We start from the raw sequence: 25,204 nt of genomic DNA on the forward strand, positions 1-25,204 counted from the left end.
TGTTTGAAATTCTCGAAACCCCAAATCAAATTCTTTTCCCTTGTACAATATACACAGAAAGTACAGGATACAGAGCCTGAAGGGATGGTTTAGTAGTTTAAGAAACAGGTTGGCACTAGCCAGACTTGATGCAGCCATTTGTTCAGATCCCAGGGGTGACCACTCTCCAGGAGGAGACAGTGCTCCTTACCATTTATCGTGTGTTCACTTAAAAGCAGTTGTCCCAATTACTGTGGCTGAAGGAGGAGATACTCTACCTCTCTTTAAAGAGCAAGGGAACGCCATGCTGTTCGGTCCCCACCGCCACGTTTGCACTGTTTCTGTGTGCTTCCTTACTCCTGTGTGCACTGTTCTGAAGTTTGAAGCCCTGGCTGATTGTTTTTAGTGATTTACTTAAATAAGACAAAATAGATTTTGGCCTTTGTTTGAACAGAACTTGGACTGAAAAGTATCAAATATACTCAGGAATAGTGTACTTGGGATAGAAGGTCTTGTTAGAGCCTTAGGGCTGGTGGCTGTGTCTCTCTAGGGTCACTGTATTCAGGTTAGGGCTCTGCATGGCTCAAGGTAGTTGTGTCAACATGAGATGGGACGTTTCAGCTATGCCTACAGGTCTTTCTGTGTCCAACTCAGTGCCTGAAAAGCAGAGGGAGGCAGACTTGGACCTAGCACGGGTTTTGAGGGAGTTGGGCACCAGTGCAGACCAGAGCTCTGACCCAGCAGGACTGTACAGATGGGATGGGACATGAAAGCTCTGTCTTAACAATGCAAATGGTGAAGCCATCAAGATTGATGGATCTGGGGTGTGGGAGAGTTCAGACATATTTCTAGTAATCGCATCCTTCCTGTTGTGCGTTGTTTTTGTTTCTAAGACTCTAAAATAGACTGTGTAGGAAGTTGCAAGATTTGGACAACTCTGCCCAGTTTTGCAGATTAAGGAGATAGAGCTTCTCTGAGAGGCGGCCAAGCTCCAGTGCTCTTCTGAGAAACCTCTTAATGCACAAGGATCACTGCTGCCTTGCAAATGCTCACGTCCCTCCCTCTCCCTATCACGTTCACACCGTAAGGAAATCGGGCAGGCTGTCCTCTCCTGTATTAATGCCCCATTGCCTGCAGTTAATTAAACTCTGCGTGATACTCAGTGCAGCGTGTCAGTTTGGTTAACGCCTGTCAGCCAAAGCAGTAACTTACCCCCATTATCTGTGGCTCTGAGTAAGCAGCCGTATTCTGGGTCTCTAATTCACTCCTCACACTCCTCTCATGCAGCATTTTCTGCTCAGCCAAATTTTTGCCATGCCAAATTTGGCACCCAGAAGATGCCGTTTCATTTTTTTAACATCTCCATAGAAACCACTTTGGAGTTGTAGAGTGCAGGGTTTGTGCAAATTTGAAAAGCAACTAATGTAATGGTTCAGTTCGATCAGGTTTCGGACTGCCAGTCGCTTGGAAGGAGTGTGTTCCAACGATAAAGTTGGGAAGAAAAGCAGCAGAAGTTCTCAAAGGCAGAGATGCAACAATTTTCTGCTATATGAGCCCCAGGTAGAGCTTTTATGATAGCACAAAGTTTATCTGAAGATTGTTTGGCGGGAGATACAGACACTTTTTACTCTTCCACAGAAATCTAAGTACATTTCTTGCCAGGAGGATACCTGTTTATGTGCAAAGTTGCTTTTTTATGTGCCAGCTCCCTTCTTCACCTTGTTAACACAACTGCCTCTCAGGTTGACCTCTCTTATAAAGGTTTAAATGCAAATAGATTAAGGTACTTTTGATGTCTGGGCTAATGAAGTCCTGTGCCTCCTCTGCTTAATTTTCTAGCAGCCAGTGCAAACCAGCCCTAGGTCCAATCCTGTCTGCTCCTGAGCTGTGCTAATAGACAAGTTAATTCTGGGTTGGGTAGCAGAGAGGCAGGTGTGAACAGAAGATGCTTCTCTATAGTAATTCATGCTTCTCTGTCTCTAACACAACCACCTAAGGCAACTTTTAGACAAGGATGGCCTCAGAAATAAAAAAAAACATCATTAGACATCAAAGAGGGAAACTCCTTGCTGTGCTCAGATGTCCAAAGGTCACAGTGGTTTAGCAGCATCGGTCCAGGTCCATGGTCACCAAGGCAATAGCTCATTGCCATGGAAACACTTGCCACTTTCTCAAGCAAGAGCAAGTCCTGATGTTTAGGAAATAATTGCTTGAGATCCACAGTGTATCCCACCCCTCGACACATTTGGGGACTAAGAAACAAAATAATTTGACAGCTTTCACCATGATCTGTCCATTTTGGAAACCCATGAGGAGAATTTCCATCAGGGCAGAGACATTTGCGAGCTGAGTTGCTTTCTCAAGGGCTCACTGTTTGCACATGGTTGTTTTAGCTTTACTAGTTTATTAAAGCCACTACGCTGGAGATTGCATCTTGAATTCTCCTTCACTCCCACTCTCTACAAATAAAACCTTGTGTTGCCTGTTTCATATGAGAACTGACATAGCTGTTTGGAGGATATGGATCAGTTTGGCTTGTTCCTAGGGTTGCCTCTTCAGCAGGGGGTGGTTGGCTCTGCTCCCAGGGCAGGGAGCTGGCTCAAAGCCCTGGTGTGACTGGCGTAGCCGTGAGGTCTGGTTAGAGCAGAGAGTTGGAGCAACCTGTCCTGCACGCCTGTGCCTCGCAGCTCTTCCCACGGGAGAGGCATCACTTCTGCTAGTCAGAGCCATGGCAGGGATGAGAGAAGCTGCCAGGAGGAAAACTTGAATGTGGCAGGAAGGAAGGTTGCAAATGAAATTCTTTGGTTGGTTGGTTGGTTGGGTTTTTTCTTTTTGTCTGAGCTGTTACTGTCTGAGAGATTTTCCCTGGGTGAATGCGTGGTGTGCACAGCAGGTTGGCAGAGCCACGCGACTCAGTAGGGCTGTGGCGTGGTCGGGTGCTGCCCCAGTGCTGTCCCGGGGGACCAGGTCGTGCAGCAAGCTGGAGCTCATCTCCTCTGCCTGGAGGGTTTCTCCTGCCATGGTTCCTGCACACAGCATGGGATCAGGATGGGGACATCATGGCAAGGCAACACGGAGGGATAGCATGGCCTGTGCAGAGCGCGAGGGCCAGGCACAGCCTAGTGTCATGTGGGAGAGGAGGGATGGAAAGGGCTACCTGGCCCTTCACCCGAACCAGGCATCTTCTGTAGCAAAGCTGCTGCAAGATAATAAATCAGTAGGAGTGTGCTGCCTCTTTTACCTTTGCTTTTCTCCGCCTCGCAGCTCCCCTTGAAATGACAGCAGCACATAATCGCATCTCTTTGGCGTTCACAGCATCAGTGCTGATGATTTGAGAGGTGTTATTATTGTTGCCATTAGCAGTGTAATTAGTAGTTAGCGTAACAGTCCCTTTGCCCAACTCACCAAGGCTGAACTAACAACTTCCAAAACCAAATACATCCACTCCACCAGCCTGGGTAGAGAGCCTCTACTCTAAGGTGTTCAGCAGTCCTGCATCTTCTGAAGCTTGTCAATGTATCCTCGTAGTAGTAGTGAATTACAATAGTTTTAATTAGTACTACTGTTGTTAGGGCTAATTGAATTTCATTATTTTAGCAGTCATTTTATTTCATTATATAAAATTGGAAAGACTATACTTTTTTTTTTCTGAATCATTTTGTTCCCATAACAATAGAAACAGTGCAAATCCAGGGCATGCTTGGGGATGAGGCATATTTCATGCAAAAGAAATGAGAAAAATGCAATAGAAAGTCACCTCCTCATTTTTAAGCCCTGTTTTCCAGATTTCTGTGTTCTTCTCCCAGTATTAGAGATAAATTTTTCAAGAGAAACACATTGCAAATCCAGCACAGTCATTTTCTGTTAATTCTGTTAATTAACCAATTTCCTTGGTTATCTCTGAATATTTGTGATGGTTTAATATAATTTCATTTCATTGGGGTTTTTTGTCAAGAAGGTGAGAATGTGGAAGCACTGGCCCACCTCCAAACTCAGTGGTGGTTCCACTGAAATTGAGAAATTCTGCCAGATGAAAATCCAGTAGCTGGCTATAGGATACAAACAGCTGATGTGAGAGGAACAAGAGTTGCTGGGCTTTCCTGCTGATTTTTGCTCACGTTCAGTATTTCCAAGCTTTCACTTTGTGCCATGTCCAAGTGATGTGACTATGCCGAAGGGCTGCTCTGTCTTGTAGTTCCTTTTTGACCTCTTTTGTCCTTTCTTTCCTTAGCAAAACAAGTTGCTGTTGTCTCAGGGAGCAGGAGGGATGACGGTGATTGTAGTTGTTATTTTTAAATTTCTGAGTTTGAATGCCTATATTGTGCACACTGAAAAGCTAAAATGGGGCAGTGGGCTCCCAGGAGCGACTCATTCCCTTGTCTCCAGCAGAAACGGTGGTGTTGTGTTGCTCCCCACTGTCCCACTGCTCTGATGCGGGCTGTTATCAAAGACACTCCTGAAGGATCAGGACCTAGAAGCCTTCCTTGCTAGTCGTAATAGCACACGCTGCTGGGAAATACAGATGCTGGTTTTGTACCTTTTCATCTTTGCTTTTTCTTTTTGATCATTGTGGATGGTTTTAATTGCCACTTTAGTCTGATGCTCATGGCTAAGAAGAATGTATCAATAATTCACTTGCAAGAACAGCGTGGCAACTCTAAAGTTCCCATCTGCCTGCTTTGGCTGCAGGCTAGAGCACCCTGGGCTGTTCACAGCATTGTGTTCTTAGGGACATAAATAAGCTTGTAACAATCGCTTGGGTTGCTTTAGGTTTGCTAGAGGGGAGGAAAGGTGGCTTTCCCCTGAATTTGTTCTCCAGGCTCCTAGACTATCTTTAAGAGCAGCAAGGATGTGGATTTCCAGATAATCATTTCCATGCTGATGAAGCTTTTGAATCTTAAGCTTTTCATGAGTGTTTCCAGAAGCTTTAGAGAAACTGTATCAAAACTGAGTCTGTACCAAGTGCAATCCTGTCTTGGAGGACAAAAGGGCTGGAGGTTCCCCGAGCTGTATTGTCCCCGCAGGATGTCCACGAGCTTCATCAGCTTATGAAAAAGGGACAAGATGTAGCTACCTATCCTAGCAGTAGCTTGGATCCTAAGAACCTAGGTGATCTTTTCAGTCCAGTGTCACAAAAATCAGAGTAGATAGAGTTTTAACTTACCTAGTCCATCCTCTTGCTCTAAGGCAGGATCAAGTCTTCCTATATCAGGGTTGTAAGCTGTTTCATATCTTCTAAGACAACCCTAGAAGGTGAATGTCCTTGGTTAATGGAAGTCTCTGCACATCCCAAAGGGAAGCCCATAAAGAACTGCCTATGCCCAAATGTCTAATACGTGTTTAGGACCACATGAGAGACTAGATAGTAGTCTAGGAGTTAGGAAGAGAGCTTGGGAGTCCTGACATTTGGCATCTCCTTGTAGACACTGAACCTTCCTTTGGTGACCCAAAAATGAAGGCTCAAGTGGGCAACACCCGGCTGTTCTGCAAGATACACCAGATTTTGTCCTGATGTCCACCCAACGTTTGGGTTTTCTTCTTCTACGCCAAGATCCTTCAACCTCAGAGAAGTTCTCCTTCTTCCATCTTTCCTTCTTCCACTTAGCACTCAGAGGTCAATTACAGCAGATTGCTCAAATTTTTCTGAAGAATTGTCCTCTCCTTGAACTTATTTCTCCATCAGGCCACTTCAGCTTCCTCTCCTTGGGCTTAAAAGATGACTAAGTCAAGGTCTTCATCGGATATAGACTAAACATATTCCCCATCTTGTTCTTCCCATCAGCAGCCGTCTATCATGTTCTCTTGATGTACCTCATCAACTAATACCAGTACGCAGCCCCCAAGTCATGAATGTGTATTTTTCAAAGGGACTCTCCATAAAGGTCTGTTAGCAAAGGATGAGTAATGGTTTGACAAAATAGATTTAAGTGGCCCCTTCTGAATCATCTTGGCAGTAATAAAGAGACTGTGTCCATTTTTTGATTAAATATTTCCAGTGCTATTAGCTTGGGTGAAGTAAACAACTTCTATTGAGTTTGCCTGCTAATGACAACCCAATGGCCTTTGATCTCTCTGTTAGCAGAGAGTAAGCCGGTTGCTTGGCTGTGGATAAAGATCATATAATCATTGCTAAAGGTGCCTCTTGCAGTACAATCAAATGTTTGGAAACATTTATTTCTTCTCTCAGTGTTCATGCTCCTGCCACCTTTAATGGACATTGTCGGAGCCACCTGTAACCTCTGTGCACTGTCAGAAACTCGCAATTGTAGTTTAGCTGCAAGATTTTAGCAAAGTCAGTCATCAGTTAACCTTGATTTCTTGTGTAGACTCCTTGAGGTAGGGCCTCTGTGTTCATTTTTGTCTGAAAGGGGCAGTAGCATATTTCTGCGATCTTTATGTCTATCCTTTTATAGCATGTCTCACAATATTGTATGCTTTTTCTTAAATTCACCAGCTCTTGTAATTTTGTGACTCAGTTTACATCTAAAAGGAAAAGACAGACCCTAGCTCTTCTTTCTAATTAATGGTATGGAATACAATGTATTTTCATCTTAAACATAAAAAAAATTAAAAATTGGTATGAAAGATGCATTTTTTAATTAAAAAAAATGCTTTGTGATTAGCCAGCAAATCTGATTTCAGGCTTTAGGCTGATGATTTTTGACCATTTGTTGTTGAATTCAGCACAGATAGTGGTGAAGAACAAAAAATGGTTTGCAATGGGCAAGAATTGTGTGAATATAATTCCTTGTGTAATTTTTTTTATGGTGAGGGATAAGCCAAATATATTGGATGAGAGTCAACACAGGCCTTGCTAAGAGATGTCACGCCTCACAGATCTGCTGGTTCTTTGAAGGACTTCACCAGCATATGGATGGGAATGATTCAGTCTGTATAATTTCCCTGGATTTTCGCCAGATGCTCTTAAAGGAACTAAGCCAATGTGGGATGAGATAGCAGTCTGCTCACGGAGAAAAGCCTGCTCATATGTAACAGCTGCTTAGGAGAAGAGGGAAGGGGTACAACAGGTCCATTTCTGAAACATTGGGAAGTTGCCAGAGGCATCTCCTGATGCGCCACGGCACGCATGCTGTCCTCTGTACTCCTGAACGACGTTCCAGCCACGGCATTGCTGAGAGTGAAGGGATGATCATGGCTCCCCCTTGGCACCAGGCTCAGTCTGAACAGGCACCTCCTCCCTTGCACCCACCACTGGAGGAATTATTAGGCATTCACTGTCCTCAGTTCAGGCATATTTCCATTTTTCTTCTTTTTCAATGAAACTAATCGGCGTATTAGTACTGACAGAGAGGACCAGTTTGCAGAATCCCCACTAGAGCTTCTCTCCCCAGGTGAGCTATTACAGTGCTCTTGGTGTATTGCTGGAGGCATTCCTCCTTGGCTGTTATATGGAGAGTTGGCTCCTTCCTCCTGTGACTTCTTGTTTAATAACTAAACCTGAGCATTTTTGGCCTTGTTTGGGGGAGTTATTTTATCGGGTTTAGGTTTTTTTCCATTTTAAGGCTTATTCTTCCAGCCATCTGTCAGACCAAGTGATTCTCCATCAAGATGTAATCCAGCTGATTGGCCTACTTTTCAAGAATAGTAGCTTTAGTTTTGTACGCTACTGCTGATAGCATTTCAGATTGCCCAGGTCCTTTCCTCCTGAGGGTGGAGAAGACAGCAATTGATCTAATCCATCTTGGCGTTTATGCCACTTGAAATGAAATTGCATTTTGCTGAATGAAACTGAGAAATGGGAAAGTGATACCGTAAATATGTTGTGCCATGTGGGACCTTGCGCCTGGGAAGCTTCCTAAGGAAGCTACAGTGAAGTTGATTATCCCAGAGAACAAACTCTGATTTGTAGCTCTTATTGCAAGAGATGGAAGTGTGGCAGCCAAGGTTTCTTCTACAGAAAACACTCCCAGCCAGGCATCAATACCAAGTGAACTTGAAGGATTCACACAAAAATCCCAGAGAGTATATGACTCTGGTATATGGTCATTGCTGGATAACATTAATGGCTTTTTTTTTTCTGTTTTTTTTTTTTTTTAATGTCAGTGTACATCACGCTTGTAAGCAACTTGCTCCATTCCTCCACTGATGCCCTATTTGCAGCTCCAGAAAGGAGCAGCGTATTTTGCATTAGGCTAGCCATATGCAGTTGGGTAGGCAATTATTAGCACTGACTTTCATGCCACAGAGCAGAGAGGTAAAAGCAATTCCATAGAGCATTAGGAGATCAAGTAGGTCAATTGAAAGGAGGAAAAATTACCATCGGCTATCTTCAATTAAACTGTTATCGCTCCACATGAAGGATCCCATTTAGAGGAAGGCATAAAACCTGAGAGTAGAGGTAACTGAGAGAATAAATTCTCCATTTTTAATTCCAAAGCTGGAGAGTGAACATTTCATCAGTAGGCATGAGGAGATCTCTCTCTCCTTCTGTTTCCAGCCTACTTTTAAGTAGAGCCCATTTGGAAATCTCTCAGCAAAATATTTTTTTCATCAGAAAGCACAAATTCATCGAAGTCACAGCTTTTAGTAGAGACATTAATGACAGCTAAACCCTTCCTGAGAAGAGTTTTTGGTTCTGAGAGGTTGTGGTGTCTGGCTGTCAAGTGCAGGGCAGAAGGCACCTCAGAATAGCAAACATCTTGGTGACCAGGGCAGCATTCTAGGAGCTGGGGCATCCTAGTTCAAGTCCCTGGTCCTTTTCCAAGGCCAAAGAGCATAAATAGCTTTCAGCTGTGCATGAGAAAGCACCATCCAAACCAGTTTTCCTAGTAAGAGAAGTTATATCATATGAAGGCAAGGCAATTTCTGTGATTTGAACTGTAGTCTAGATTGTTTTGAAGTTGATTTTAAGACAGTAAGAGTTCAGTGTTACAGTAAATAAACTACATCAAAATGGTTTATAAGGGAAGTCTTTCAAATGCAGAAATTGAAAATCCCACTTGCATTATTCTTCATATATTTTTAAGGGCAGGGAAGGCAGAGGAGGGAAGAAGCTAGGTCTTAAATTGCTTGGGGTTTTTTTGTTTTGTTGGTTTTGTTGTTTGTTTACTTACCTTAGAAATATCAGAATTATTCCATTTGGTCTTTGACAAGCAAAAAAAAAGGGGAGAAAAATAACGGTCAAAATGTAGCCTTCACATTAACTAGAGGTCTTCTGAGATGTCACTTACATTCCCTGACAGCTCTCTGCTTTGGCCCCAAGCTTCTGGCTCTTTAAACTGCCTCAGAGAGGACCTTTTCCCAAAGCGCTTCAGAGGCATTAGAACAAAGTAGCTGTAAATAAAAACAAGCATACAGCTTGCAGAGTTTAGGGCAACCTTGTCTCTTCTGCATATAATTGCTGCAGTATTGAGTCTATGCTTATGAGATGTTGCAGCTTCCCTCCTTCACCCCTTTCTGGGCCAGGTGATGTTCATGTTTATTATTCCAGTTAAGGCACACTGTATGCTTATATTTCATTAGTGTTAAACGTGTTCCACATCCCAGCCCAGCCAGGGCTGCCTTTTGACAGAGCCTGCAGACACTCCTGAAGCATGTGGCCCTGAACACTTTTTTTGCTCTTACGCAGGCGTGAAATTCTCTGTCCTCTCTGCTGGGGTTTCAGACACACACCATTATTTTCAGTAGGGTGGTCACCAGTGCTCAGCCTCTGCACAGGCTGGGCGAAAGTTTGGGGAGGGACACACAGGCCCCTCTAACTGCATTGTTTCTGCATCCCAGTGTAAATTTGCAGTGATATTTGGGCTGTTCTTGTCCCAGATATGTAGAATGGGGGGTGTTTGGGGGAGGCAGGACAGAGTTTCTCTGCCTGGTGATAAATACCTTCTGTGATTGAGGGAAGAGACCAGCCCCCAGATGCCTGCATCAGATCATGCTGAATGGCTGATGACATTGTTTTGGACAGGATAGATAATAGCCTCAGGAGTGCTTGAGGTGATGGATTCTCCTATTCACTCCATTAAGCATTTAGAAACTTCAACTCAGGCCTGTCCCATGCCATCTCTGGTTGCTGGGCTGACTTTGGAGGGGCCTGAGCTTGTGTCCAGCAGGGCAAGTGTTGGTGATGCCTTCATGTCCTTTAGCCAAAATTTGCTCTGTAGCAAAATGCCTCTGATATGACTGTTAATTACAGCTCCTGGCCCATGAGCAGAGCCTATCTGAGGAGACTAAAGCTCCTCTTTAATGGAATTTGCTGTAGGAAAAGAATATGGACAAGAAATTGATGTTTGATGTAAGTTTTCAAAGGAGTGAGTGTGCAAGAAACACCACTGAGGGTTTCAGATACAAAACTTGAGCTTGTAAGAGTGCAAGGATTTGGAGATCACTCTGGATGTGGTTGAGCTGTGGAGCGTGGGGAGGAGGGGACCGTTGGGTGCTGTGAGGACTGGGAGAAATCAGCCACCTCCAAAGAGAGGAAAGAAAGGTGACGGGCTGTGGGTTAGAGATCTCTGCACTTTCTTGATCATTGAACCCAGCCTCCGACGGTCCCATACTATGTTTTATCCAACCGTACATCCTATATTCAGAAGGCACACAGGGTTGCAGGCTCAGTGGGAGTCTGACTGTAATATTAGTATTACACACACATTCTGTACATGTTCTAGTTTTTTAGAGGAAGAGGAATATTTTATAATTTTGAGCTCTCTTTAGCAATTTCATTGATTTGCTCCCCTCTTGTGGTACCAGTGCTTCAAACTCATTTAAGCTATTTTCCAAAATTTTTGAACAATATTTCTTATTAAAAAAGTCTAATCCATCCCAAACCATCGCTTTAATCTGTCCCAGAAAACTGGCTTTCATCTCACGATTGCCTTCACAGTAGCACGTAAACCCTACAAATGTAATACAGAGCCCAGTAATCCATCAGTTAAACAGATTAGTTATGTAGGAGGCTGTATGGCTCAGTGAATAAAGCAAGCAGGCTTTACTCTCCCTCCATAGAGGAAAAGCCAGCTCAAGTGTAGCTCCGTGCTCTGCAGTCAGTGTGCACTAGAGATGCAAAGGGCTTTCTTCTGCCTTGCAGATCTCGTGACAGGGATGGGCCCTGGAGGGTGGCTGCTTGCGGTGTCTTGGCTCTCCTCTCGGATGAGTGGGCACAGATGTCCGTCAGGAGTTGAAAAGGTGAAGCGCAGGGTTGAGCTGCCAAGAGGCACTGTCTCCCCCCTCCACTGTGAGGGGAGGAGAATTGCACTGTGGTTTGTATCTCTTTGCATGGTTTTTTGGGACTGTCACCTTTTTACAGCTAGTGACATCATGATGGAGGCTGCAGGTGTCCTGGTATCACCTGTGTATCTGTGCAGCATGCTAACACCACTTGGAAGATGGAAAGATAGATCCAGATAGAAGAAAGAAAGATGTCTTCAGTGGAAAGATAGAAATCCTTGAGTTCCCATCCTGACCCTGTCTATTGCTCACTGTGTGAAGTAGATCTTAAAATCCCCATAATTAGGTTTCCTTTCAATAGGGTGGAGCAGAGCCTTCACACCCCGTTACCATAGGTCAAGCAGGGCCACGGCTGACTCCACTGCCTGGCCTCAGGAAAGCAGGAGCTTATATTTAGAAGGAGGAACAGGCTGTGCACGAGTGCCAGAGGGAGAGTAAGTCCTTGAAGGTAGACCTGTTCCTTCTGGGTGTTCTGTGCATCACTGTTACTGGATCTTTCCTAGGAAGCATCAGAGCAGTCCCTTCTTTAGTCCCTGAGCACAGCTCACAAATGCCTTTGCAGCTGATGAACACACTAAAAAGTGAAGTTGTTAGAGCTGGGTGGGTTATCCAGTATTGCACTAATTGCAATGCTTTGGGTTTATTAATATAAAAAGTTGTGTGTTTTGGATTTTCTTTCCCTCTGCCACCTCACTGGAATTAGCCTGAATGCCTTTTTCCCTGCTCCCTGACTCTCTCATGTATTCCCTTTGGTTTTTAATTCTGTGGAATGGGGATAATGCCAAAGATGGCAGACAGGTGAGATCTGTTGCAATGGAATAACTCGTAATTGGAAAATTACAATCTCTCAAAAATGAGGTGAAGAGAGAAAATACGGAGTGTCTGGAAGCAAAGAACAAATTGGCAGTTCATTATGTTTCCTCTTCCTGGTCAGAGCCTCTGCAGACCTAACTTCAAAATACAAAGCAGAAAAGCCAACATAAACAAGAGCTCAAAATCCCATTGACAGCTTTAGGCCCAGGACTAGAGCAGAAAAAACCCACAAGTGCAAAGGATGTTTATGAGACTAAATGTTCTGGATTTGTTTACCACTCCTCTGCGTCTCTGCCAGTCTCAGCTCTCCCTGTTCAGGAGGAGTTGAACGGCTGCTTTGGGCTTGGGGGGGATTTCTGAAGCAAAAGCACATCTTTAACTGGGAAAGCACTTCCCTGTTCGTTCAGCAGGAGGGACCAGGTGTCTAACAGCCCTTTTCTCCAATGTGATGCAGACATGATTATTTCTACTCAGTATCAAAGCAAAAAGGTACCCCAGCCAAGGCAAGGTGCAATCCTGCTGGTGATTGAACCTGAGCTATATAAAATAGGTGGTTGTGGAGGCAGCAAGCAGAAGAGTCAAGGTGGAAGACAGGCGAGAGGAGAGGCACAAAGAGATAGTGACTTGCTTGAACAAATGCAGTAATCTAGTTGCACAAAAAGAATCTAAGGCTGTGAAGTCCTACTCCTATTCTTCATTCTCTGCTTGTAGGGGCCATCAATAATTTGACCATTATGGGTTTCTCTTTTATTGAATTTCTCCCAGTTCTGGGAAGGCTCTGGGGTTGTGCTGCATCTTGCTAAAACCAGATTCTCAGAAAGAGACTAGTCTTCCGAGGTTTTCAGACCCAAACTATTTAGAAAAGGATTTTTTGTCTGTTTATCTGAACTCAGAATGAACTGCTGAAGCGTTTGAGGTTTGTCTCTAATAAAAACATGGTTTTGAATCACTTAAATATTCTGCAGCATAAATATGGCCTTCAAAGTGAGCAGAGGTGGTTGTGTTTTCCTGGGACATGTTTTGCCTGGAGTCAAGGCTAACTGTTACTTTAAACTCATATTCAAGGATACTGAAATCTTATAAATTGATCCCATACAGTTTCTACCCTTCTCTTGAATGGTGGGAAACTCACTCCTGCAGCTAAAGTATGAGGATTCATTTGAATCTGAAATCTATAAAACTTGTACTCAGATCTGAACCTTTTTTGGATGTTGCCTGGGACCTGGGGGGTGGGACTTGTGGGTTAAACCACTCTCTGTTCTCGTTTTTGCTGATGTCTCCAACATGGCAGTTCCTGTTCCAGACGCCATGTCTGTCACTGTGACCCTCATACCAGGGGGGCAGCACTGCTCACCATCTCCAGCATCGCATCTGTTGTGGGGATTCCTCCGTGTTCCATGGCCTCATGCAATGTCCCCTGGTTGACATTTGGCCGTGCTCCATTTGGCCTGGCCTGTCTCTGAAAACCTGGACCAACGTAACCATCAAGCATCACAGCAGCAAAAGATGTGGAGATATCCAAAGTTGATGAAGGGTCATGCACTCTCACTGTAATTTGTAAAAGGAAGTTTTCACTGATGCGGTTCAGAGCCCTGTGGTGGGCAAGTAGTTTCCCCTTACAGAGTTGTTAATATTTACAAAGTGTTTGGCAAAAAGCAAAAAAAAACCACTTCAGAACTACTCTCCTGAAAGTGCATAATTTTGATGCCATTCTTTGTTTGTTAACCATTCCTTGCTAGAAAGGAAGTTGCATTTTGAGACATAACCATGTCTCAAGAAAAATGCCTGAATTTTCCTTTTCTGAGAAGGTCAAAGCAAGACGCTGCAGCAATTTTAAAGCACTGTTGTAATTTCATTTTCTTCCAGCCGGGAAATTTGACAAAAATAATCCTTGCCATGAAAAGTTTTGTTTTCTGCAAATCAACATTTTGTTTTTCCCAGAGAAAAAGCCTTCTGGAAAAATTCCTGTTCTGGGGTTGGCTTAAATTTGAACAAAACAACAGTGTCTCCTAGTGGCTGAGTCCAGGGGAATGGCCATATCTATCTTGTCTTTCAAGTGTCTCTTCCTTGACCCTCCTCCTAGATCTTTGCTCATCAGGGACTGAGAGAAGTGGGAAATGAATTGTGCTCTAAGCAACAAACCATTTCATAAGCCATAAAAATATCTATGGCAGGCTGTTTTCTGAGCTCTGGTTGGTGCTGAAAGAAGGTAATTACATTTGAAGGCTGTATCACTGGATGCTTGGCTCATCTGCTGTTCAGCTTCCACTCTAATAATACAAAAGCTCACATCAGCAGCTTAGCCAGCATGCAGAGCTATCCATCCTTGTCCTTGCCCAGTGGGTCCTGCCTCCATGTCACTGCAGGATTGTGCTCCAAACGTCTCGCGTTACAGCAGTCCTTGTCATCAAATTAGTTCTGCTTCACACCAAATATGATCACTAAAGGATAATGAAGATCTCTTGTCTGAAGCATAATTGGCTTTGCAGTGTCAGCCCGCTGCCCGTCAGCCTCACCCAGGCGTCCCCCCGTCCTCCTGATCTGCTGAATCAGCATCTCACCACAGTTCCTGATGATCTCATCTGGGCCACCTCCTTGTCCTCTCCTTTCCCTGTTCCTCATGCCCTCTCTCACCTCCTCCGAGATTTGGCTGCAGCTTTTCTCCTGCACTCTCTGAACTCGTACATGAAGCAAAAGTTACGGAACTGGAGAGAGCAAAAAGAACACCAAGTTGTCAAAGAAAATTGGCAAATCAATTCAAGGAGTGATAGCAGCACATTAGCTGGTTGCAATGCCATGTGTTCAACAGGCCACAGAAAAATCTTGAGGTTGGCTTAGAAAACATGGGATTTTAGAGAATAACAGCTTAAAAATTCTTCTTACTTGCCTGAGGATGTATTTAAGTTTGTTCAGCTTAGTCTTTTCAGGCTGGACACTAGACTTTTTTGGTAATGACTCCTGAGATTGCTTGTCCTATTCGTGTAACTCCAGGATTAGGGATTTTGAAGTGATCACCAGCTATCCCAGTTTTCATGATGAAATTGTGACTCTTGGCAGCACATCTGGCAGCAGCAAGGTGAACTTGGAGAACACTGAACTGAGTCTGACTTTAGCAGATGAGACTACTGCTGTATTGCAGACAACAAGGTACTGTAGGTAGCAACAGACAGGATCTGTGTTTCCCAGCAAAAAGTGCTACAGAACAACTCTGTCTTCAAAGCTGCCCAAGCTGCAGCTTCCTTGCTTATGATAGTGTCATTAATTTCCCAGCCTCAGCATGCTAACAAGCCATCCTTGGCCTGCTGTGAACACCCTGTCCCAAGGAGCCTTCCATCTGCTGCCTGGAGGGATGCAAGAACTTAGCAAGTTATTTTGCTCCTTGTCAGGAATGCCCTTGTATAACCCCAGCTGAGGGGAGGCTGAACGTGCCAGGCGTGCTCTGCTCCTGACAAACAGCTTGAGGACACTGTGAGCATGGTGTCCTGTCCCCACTGTGGCTTACAGCAGGACAGGCGCCGGGGAGCCTGCGGGGCTGTTTCAGGCTCAGTCTCTGTTGAGGAGCTGGTTAGATGCCATCCTAGAGCAGCCCTTTTCTTCAGCTGTGTTTTCATTGCAAAGAGAAAAGCTCTGCCCAGGTTGTTTTGGCGTTGTTGGGGAAGGAAATAGCACGGGCGAGCACTGAATGATGTCAAGGAGGGAATTGTCATCCCTGCAGGAGGGACGGTGTGAGGACAGCCCAGTGTTGAGGTGCACTGTGCAGCCATCTGGGCCACCCCTTGCTAGGGACTAAAGAACTGAAAATTGCACAGTCCTTTCCCTGGTGTCCCTTAGTAATTAGTGTATATGGATTATAATCATGAGGACTGAGGCTCTTAGTGCTCTTTCTCCTGAATAAATGGTTGAGCAAAAGACAGTCTGTTGCATAAAGTAATTTAGCTTATGAATGATGGTTCATTAGCAGCCCACAGACTGTCGCTGCTTATAGTAGGGGATGTGTGGGCTCTTTCTGCTTTCGAGTTAACTCTTTCACCCTCTCCTTCAATTGCCAAGGATTCGGTTTGCAGAGTATGAAGTTAAATGTGGCTGTGCCACTGTATTACAATGGTCATCTCCCTTTGGAGCCTCAGATAATGCAACAACATCCCCAAGAAACTGCCAACTTTTAACATAGTGTCTAATGACGGATGGGGAATAAAGGAAGCTATTATCAGTCAGGAGATGAGTCAGATATGAAAATAACACCTTTTTCTAGGCAATATTATTACACTGAGGAAATGAAAAAGACTCATTTTCTTTTGCTAAGGAACAGGCCTTGAGCATTAGCAATGCGCATTGCAGAGCCTGGTGCTGTTTGAAAGAGTCGCTCCAGTGAGTGAGTGAACCCCATCCCACCTTTTGCATCTGTCCCTCCTGTGCCACATTTTGGAGCCTGGGTGCTGGGAGACATTGCTGCACTTCCCAGGAAAGGAAGGAAAATCTAAGACTCTGTCTGAAGAGCAAGATTGTTGCCCAAAGTAATTTGGTCCTGGTGTTAGAGGAAGGGAATGGAAAAAACAGTTCTTGGATTAAAGCTGCGTGCAGTCTTGTACACTCAGAGAAACCCACACTGATCCTGGAGGGAATCTGGACACTTGGGGCCATACTGCTGTCATTTTAACAAAATCTGCTCTACATTATTAACCGGGACTTCAGAAGGAAAAATCATCTTGGGGTTTTTTTGGGGACAGTTTCCAAAGGGAGATAAATATCTCAAGGGAGATCACTGGTATTTGTTCTCCTAATTCTCTTAAGAGATGTCTGCAAGAAAAGTGCTTTGTGTATGAATAGAGATATGCTGTATTGACAGTGGTCCTGCTTTGGATATAGCAATATCTATAAAGCTCCACTGGGGTTAGTGAAATAAAGACAGCCTGACTGATGGAAGTCCAAACAGAAGCCTTACAAGCCACACTGACCATTCACCTGGATTACAGTATCTTTTAACAGTCAATAAGCCCTCTCCTTTGCATAGCTTTCAGTTTTTTGGGTACAGTTGTTCTGCAGCTGCTCCAGAAATGGGCTGGGATTCTGTTTTTCCAGTAAGACTCACAGGGACTGTCCATGAGGCTCATCTGCTGTTCCACTCAGACACTTACCTGCCTCCATGGCTCTCTGGAAGGAAGATGAGAAGATGTAGTATTTGTGCATCATTAGCACAAATCCCAGGGTGGGAGGAACATACCAGCCTTTAGCTATTTCTTCTGTGCATCTGTTTGACCATGTTGGTTTTTTGCCCCATAGCCGGATGAGTTGACCAACGCCTTGGAGATCAGTAACATCGTCTTCACAAGCATGTTTGCCCTGGAGATGCTCCTGAAACTCCTTGCCTTTGGCCTCTTCGGCTACATCAAGAACCCGTACAACATCTTTGATGGGATCATAGTTGTCATCAGGTCACTGCCAGTTCTTTCTTCACTGTGGCTTTTCTGCCGAGGGCTCAGACCGGTTGGGGAGTGGGATGGGGAACAGGAATGATGTGGCATGTGTTAATCCAGGGTTTGCTGGCTATGATGTGCTATAATTATGCTGGCCTTTTAGATTCCTGTCGTTAGAAAGGCTGTCCAAAGTAAATGGACCTGGCAGATGGAGAACAAAGTCTATTTACGCCACACATCTGGCACTGTGGTCAATTTTCCACTGAAGTGCAGAGTGACTGGTCCTGGGAAAGGAGGACTGCGAGCGCCCATATCTCAGCAGCATGCCTTCCCTCTCCTGAATTAACACATAACTCAGGCCAGAATAGAGCAAGCAGGAGGGTAAGAGAGGGCACTGTCCTGCTGTCCTCTCCCAGGAGAACGCTACCCCAGCCTACAGTGGAGATGTGACAGCGTGTGTTTGAGAAGCTTGTGCAGCACCTCTCTGTGGTGGGATCCTTTCTAGCAGCGCTGTTCACCCCTCGATCGGTAATTTGGGGCAGAGAAGTCAAGGGAGATACAGAAGGTGTAAACCAGGGTAGTGCTCTTGGCTTCAGTTGGCCCATCCCTTTGATTTAGAGAATTGAGGAGCAATAGAGGCCTGGAACAAAGGCCAGTCTGGGGCCTGATCAAACAAACCCACCCCAACAAACATAAATCCCTCTGGATATTCGCTTGGTACAAAATCCTGATCCACATTTTGTGGCTAGGCTTGTGACTGATTGTAGTGATGCAGACTAGCAGGAGACATGCTATGTTGGGAAGAGCCACAGAAAACAAGGGAGTTAAAGAATCAAGAAACCAGCTACAAAGGATATAGCTTGTGCATGAGCATGTGTGTCTGCACAACTGGGAAATGAAGGTGGTTTTCAGAAGCGAGAATGTAACAGGCAAATAAACTACCCCTTTAGGGCTTTAATGGTGTGATACCAGGTAAGAAACCAGCCTGCTCAGGGCTTCCGTAGTACGGTACTTCTGTTTATAGTTCTTCTCCTTCTGGTGTCCTGCAGTGTCTGGGAGATCATCGGCCAGTCGGACGGAGGCCTCTCTGTGCTACGAACATTTCGGCTGCTCCGGGTGCTGAAACTGGTGCGTTTCATGCCTGCCCTCCGTCGCCAGCTGGTGGTCCTGATGAAGACAATGGACAATGTAGCCACCTTCTGCATGTTGCTTATGCTCTTCATCTTTATCTTCAGGTACCAGAGGCTGCAGCTCTTCTTGGATTTAATTGTTCAGCTTGCTTAAGTAATATGTAGGTTAGACTAACGATATACTGTACTTGCTAGGCTGCCTACACAATTGTAGTGCTCACAATAGACTGACAAGCAGACACTCAACAGACTATTTACCTCTTCTCAATCTCAGTTTTTCATGCAGTACTGTAATTCTGTGAATGAATGAATTACACAAACAGGCAATGATTGCTCTGGAGTTCCTGGGAGGCTCGTTTTAGCTGTGTCTCAGGAAGCTGTCAGTAACTGGACTCTGCCAGTGTTATATTTGAGATGGAGGTTGTACAGACTCCAAGACTTCTGTCTGTTTGACCCTATAATGCTCCTCAGGACCCTGTTCTTGGAAGCCAGTTGGATTAGAGAGCTGGCAATATGGTTTGTCATTTTCTAGATAAAGGAGATTCCTGATTTTACTTCAGTGTAGACAATTATAATGAAACGTGACACAGAAGAACCAATGGCAGGGTTTGATCAGTGATCATGTCAAGGGTGGAGCAGAGCCCTTTTTCCTGGGAGATACCACTGGCACACAAAACACTGGGGTGGGTGGAAGTGTCTGAAAAATCACTGCAATCCTCCCTGCAACCATATTTCACACAATAATGTGTTTCTTCCATCTCACTTTTTTCCTACTCTAGCATTCTTGGCATGCATCTTTTTGGATGCAAGTTCAGCCTGAAAACTGATACAGGAGACACAGTTCCAGATAGAAAGAATTTTGATTCCTTACTTTGGGCCATTGTGACCGTATTTCAGGTAAGCTCTGGATCTTCTGGGAAGTTTTAATGTAGACCACCTGGACAAGTTATTTCACTTTAAAAACAAAAGACTCTTCCAGTAGATGTCAAATTTGGACTGAAACAGCACTGTAGAGTTATTAGGGTGAAGTGATTGTGTTTCTGAGCTAGCTTGTCTCTATAAGCTCTGAAAGAGAAACAGTCTACTCAACAGCATCACTGTGCATATCTGTTGTCAGTAAAAGGAAAGTCTGAGAAGGCCTGGAAACCCACCCTTATTTTCCTTTCATATAGTCAGTAAGATCAAGATCCACCGTCTACTGTCCATTCTGCTCCTATTCTGTTGATCTCTGTCTCCTTACTTTCCTTCACTGCCCCAACAACACACTTTGCAAACAATTTCATTTTACTGGGAGTGACAAATACTGTCACAAGTCAGAGATAGAGGTGCTGGCTCTATATGCTGGGAAAGTCTTTGTGTAAAAAGTTGCTTTTCCTCTGCAGACCAGATCTGTTACATGTTTGAAATCACTGGTGTATTCCACAATGGAGCAATAAGTTGCTATTTCCAGGACATGCTAAATATAAAAACTAGTGTTTTCTGTTTAAAAGTTTAGTCTTTAGAACCCAAGTGCAGCAAGTGAAGCACAATGTAAACAACATTAAGCTAAGTTTCTAAGTACAGAGTAGGAGTTCACCACAGTATCATTCAAGGTAGAAACCAGTCAAGAGTCTTCACTGTGAAGAGTATAACTTCTCGCCAAGTTTTCCTTCTTATAAAGGAGCAAGGACGAATCAGCATTAGTCTCACAGGTTCACATTTTTCTCTTACCAACGTAAATACAGATTTCTGCATTTATTCTAGCAGTCCCTTGGGAAATAGAGTGGTCACAGAACACAAAGGCTCAGTCCTACATCCCATGAAGGTGACATAGCTCAGTGCAGCTGACTGCATTGCTATCCCCAAAGCTGCCTTGTTTTTAGGAGGGCTAGAGGCCATTTTCACTTTAAGTGTGAATTAATGTAGAGCATGAGTCTGTCATCCATTTTTCATAGTCCCCAGGATTTTTGAGCTCCAGGAAATCTGGGAGAGTGGGAATCCCCGGGGAAGGTCCCTTGGAGCAAGGCTTTGCAAAGGAGTGTATTTTTTTGCCCACCTTGTCAGTGCTTTTGCTTAATGGAAACCACTTTGATTCCCTGAGTTTCTTGAGCCACCCAGTGTCATTTATCTTGTCAAATATCATGTCCACTACCCTTTTCTTCAGCTCCAGAACAGCCCAAAAGGAGACAACAGCTCTGACCTCAGGTCTGTTGTCTCCTGAAGGTTATCAAAGGAGACAATAACACCACCAAACAGTGGGACTCTTTCATGTCACCATATCTAGGATCTGCACTGGTCATCTCTGTGAGCAGCAGAATGCTAGATCTTTCTGCAGAGAGGGCAGGTTTGGCCAGGAGAGAGCTCTCACATGCAAAGATAAAAGGAATGTTTTGCCATCTCATCTCATGAGACCTGCTAATGATTACGCTCAGAAAAGGTTAAAAGGAGAGGAAGAAATGGATGAGTCAGTATTTGAATGCAGCTGCTGTGCATGAGATGAGTGGAGTAATTAGAGAGTCTTCCCCTTCATCTCTCTGCAGATCCTCACTCAAGAGGACTGGAACGTGGTCCTGTACAATGGGATGGCATCTACATCCTCATGGGCAGCACTCTACTTTGTGGCCCTGATGACCTTCGGCAATTATGTGCTCTTCAACCTTCTTGTTGCCATTCTGGTAGAAGGCTTCCAGGCAGAGGTAAGAGATCTGAGCAGAGGGAGGGAGAAAACTGAGAAGGACATGTAGGCAAGAGCGTGGAGATGAATCCATGTCAGTGCAAACATCTAACCATGCAAGCAACCCTAAATTTAAATTTATGTGGTGTAGATCAGCTGAGTTGGGCACATGAAGCTCTTGTGAATCTGTCTTTGTAAATAAGGCCCACTGGACTTGGCATGGGACTCGGAAGACCAACACTTTGGTTGATTGCAGGGTCTGTTGTGTGATCTAGAGGAGATAATTTAGGATGAATCTAACTCATCGAATCTCCTATATGTCCTGTGTTTTGTGTTCTTTATGGTGGGTTGTAGGCCTTCAATGTATCTAGCCATGTGCAGTCATGGGAACCAGGTAGGATGTGAACTGGCTCTCAGTCCAGGCCTTTCCTTGTGACTCTGTCCCTTAGGTGTTGTTTGAGACTAGTAGCACAGCTGTTCAAAAGCTGTGTTGCAAGGTTACAAACATTAAATTTTGGGATACTTAAGGTGATATAGGACATATAAATTCTAAAGAGGTTTTTACCTACACCTGAAAATAATGCCTGTACCAGGTCAGTGAGCAGGGAATATATGATAAACCACAGGCATCTCATCTTATCTGACATGGAGAGGATTAGAGAAAGGATTTTATTTCTCAGTCAAAAGGGATATGCCATGTCACGATGTGAACTAGACAGGCAATCTTGTGCCACATGATCCAGAGCAGCAGGCCACGCTGGTGTGAGTGGTGTAAGTGATACAGTACTGGTGTGAGTGGAGGGCCCCTGCAACCTCTTAAGTTTTCCTCCTCACTGGCAAGTCCATTCCAGATCTGCTTTCAGCATCCTGAGAGAGTAAAACCAGCCATCCCCTGCCCTGTCCTGCTTTTTTCCATATTTCTTTCTGATCACAGCAAGTCTCTTCGGGGGAGATTTTAAGTGAGGATGATCTGTTTCTGTTGCAAATGTAATGATGTATGTGCATATATATATATATATATATTATCCAGAAAAAAATTACTTTTTTTCCAAAGTTCTACAGCATATGAAATGATTTTGAGATTTACCAAAAATCATCCAGTCCCAGTTAAAGCTAATAATAGTGGCATTGAAAGGGCTTACATTGTGCTTTGTGATTTTTTTTATTATTACTTCCTGATTTCTGCAACAATCAAGAAGAGAAAGTTTGCTTAGTGCTGGATTGGCTTCAGAGACACACAGACTCAGAAAATAAGAAAATGGCTTCAGTTTTCACCGCCTTAGCTCCCAAGGGAAAGGGGAGAAAGAAATTATTTTTATAGGATTTTTTTTCATTTTTTCCCCAGAAATGGTATCATGCTTTCATTTGCTGTGTTTAGACCACACTTAGACAAACCTTTGCTGACCATAGAACAGAACTGAAATATTCATGGACCAAAATTTCCCTTCTCTCGAGCCAGCACAGCCACATTTATGTCTTTCAAGAATGTCTGCATAGATTCATTATTAAAACATCCCTCCTAGCTTCCTTGCAGCACTAACAGAGGAAAAATAATTGAAACAACAGGAGCCAAGCCCCAGTTTGGGAAAAAACAACCCTGATCGACATCCCTCAGGGCTGTTTCATGGATGCTGAGGGTGCTGAGTGCCACCTGCACACACAGAGAAGACACAAACAGTTCAGCCCATCGCTTTCAAAATGAACAGCTCTGCACTGCATTAGTGGGCACTTTGATGGCTTGTACAATGTGGTCCAAGCCCTGAAGATCCAGCACAGCTGACCAAGAAGAGCAAGAAGGTCCTGTTCCAAGAAGAAGCTTATACTCTATGTCTCAGTAACTGCTGACACTGTTTATTTCAAAATTCCTGTAGTTTTCTCAGTGTCACTGATCTCAGCATCTCCTGGCTTTGCCCTGGATACTATAACACCTTTGCCATATTCATATTCTAGTGCAACCTGTTGCAGATGAAGTTGGACATTTAAATTAATACAACCAAAGCAAAGCAATTACCACTGTTTCTACAGGCTCTGCAGTAGCTGCTGTCTTCCAGCCTAGATGGGGTTTTCCTCTAGGGGAGTTGTAGCTGTGTTCAGAGTGGTTGTGCTGGACCTCAGTTCTGCTAGGAAACAACACAGGCGATAGCAGACTCAAGTCTGTGCTAAAGTATAGATTGTCCTGAACTGAACACAGAAGTAACCAGCACAGCTGGCTGCATGTTAGCTCAGAGAGGGGACTATTCAGTGGCCAAACATGTGTCAGATATCCTCACATTCCACCAACCAGCAAATCTGGATGGAAAAAGAGTACATGCCAGGGAAACCCAAACAGATGATAACCAGCATGTGCGACTCAGCTGATTGGAAAATGCTCCCGCTCAAGCAATCTCGCATTTAGGCACAGAGTGCCCTTGTACAGCAGTTTGCATCCTTTGTTTCTGATTACTCTAAAGCAGAAGAAAGTTTTCTCCACTTGGCAAGCTGGCAGCATGCAGATGTCTTTGTATGGTACAGATCCCGTTCCTTACCTGCCCTCTTGGAGGTTGAACCACCTGCTAACGTGAAGCTTGAAATGGGCAGGCTCATGCAATACTCTCCGAGTGCATGATTGCAGGCCTAGCTGAATAGCTGTCGTTTTCTTGCTCAGGCTTAATGGCTCCTTTCAGAGCTGTTACGAACCATGATTTAAATGCGTGTAAGGAGTAGTTTTCAAAGTTTGTATTATTCACTCAGTGCTGCCTCAGAAAAGGCCAGCAACCACAGGCATGACATTTGCAGGGCACACTTTACCTCCATTTATTATAAATCCTAACATTAAGCCTATGGGCTTGTCAGTTGTCTCATAGTGAGGTATTAGCTGTGTTAAGAAAACCCTGCTCAGGGATGTATTTCAGCTACCAGGGCTCGATTCAAGTCTTGCACTTACACATGCATACCTTAGCTCTGGTTGTAAACCAAAGATGTTTACAGTCTCCTTGGAAGACGTATCAGTGGAGCTGGGTTTTCTCTTGTCATTCCTGGTTCTGTTGGTATGTTGGGGATCTGACAGAAATTCTTGTTTTGACCTCTTTGACTTTGCCCTCTTACAGGGTGATGCTCTTAGCAGTTATAGCAGACACTGAGGTGCACTTCTCCTCCCTTTGCTCAGGTCTTTCTTTCACTTAGATGGAAAGTGACTCCTGGGAGACTTGTGCAGCTAAGAGGGAGCACATTAGAGCTGCTCTAAGCAATGAACCATCAGCAACATTTCAGTAAGAACACTACAAATTGTACTGTGAATCACAGTACACAGTTTCAGTTTGATCTCGGGTTCTGATCTGCCTGTGGAGCAAGTTTGTCAGCAGTATCCCTAGAAGAGAATAGGCTTGAATGCCCTCAAAACCATTTTTAGTACATTTGTGCTTAGGACAACAAGCAGCCAGGATTCAAACAGGACCATAATCGCATATTTGTGCTTACATCGTATTTCCCATGTCATTTTGAAATCTACCCCAGAGCTACTCTGGAAGAGCAGACAAACCTTCTAAAATTATGCAGATCTTTCATCTACTCTGCACTAGTGCTTCTGGTCCAAAACAGAGAAGATGAATAAGGGAGCTTAAGCCTTTCAGTCATTCTGTTTGGCTGCACCAGTTAGCGATACATCACAGATGAAATTAAGTTCACTGCCACTTCAGCACCACGTCTCTAGAAACCATGGTGATTTGTTCAGGCATCAGTTAAAGAACTGTGCTCCTTTTTCCTGGATCAGCTGCTTTAATCCAACCATTTGCTACCAATTTGCACAGCTTTCCTGCAGTCTTGATGGATCAAGCCAGAGTCATGCCAACAGTCTGCTGGAATCTCCTCTCTTCAGACCCCCCAGCAGAGGAGAACCTGACAACAGTTCTTCTGTCCCAGGCTTGTACATTATTTAGGCTGATCATTTGTGGTAGCAGAGGCAGATATGTATGAAAGGGAAAAATAACTGTACTTCTAGGAGAAAAGCCAGTGTGAGGGTGGTTGACTGTTCTCTGTCCTGAGAGGACTGTGCT

At 44.2% G+C, this 25,204-nt stretch overlaps 1 protein-coding gene across 1 annotated transcript in view; it reads left to right on the forward strand.

Moving 5' to 3' along the window:
- The window catches only part of CACNA1H (calcium voltage-gated channel subunit alpha1 H), a 255,390-nt gene that overhangs the window by 179,130 nt on the left and 51,056 nt on the right, over positions 1 to 25,204 (forward strand). The window contains exons 11-14 of the mRNA XM_074919769.1: positions 17,257 to 17,408; positions 18,440 to 18,625; positions 19,300 to 19,417; positions 21,040 to 21,195. Of these exons, the coding sequence (XP_074775870.1) occupies positions 17,257 to 17,408; positions 18,440 to 18,625; positions 19,300 to 19,417; positions 21,040 to 21,195 (612 nt within the window). The remainder of the gene's footprint in view (positions 1 to 17,256; positions 17,409 to 18,439; positions 18,626 to 19,299; positions 19,418 to 21,039; positions 21,196 to 25,204) is intronic.

This window comes from Athene noctua, chromosome 15, assembly GCF_965140245.1.
Source record: "Athene noctua chromosome 15, bAthNoc1.hap1.1, whole genome shotgun sequence".
Lineage (NCBI taxonomy): Eukaryota > Metazoa > Chordata > Aves > Strigiformes > Strigidae > Athene > Athene noctua.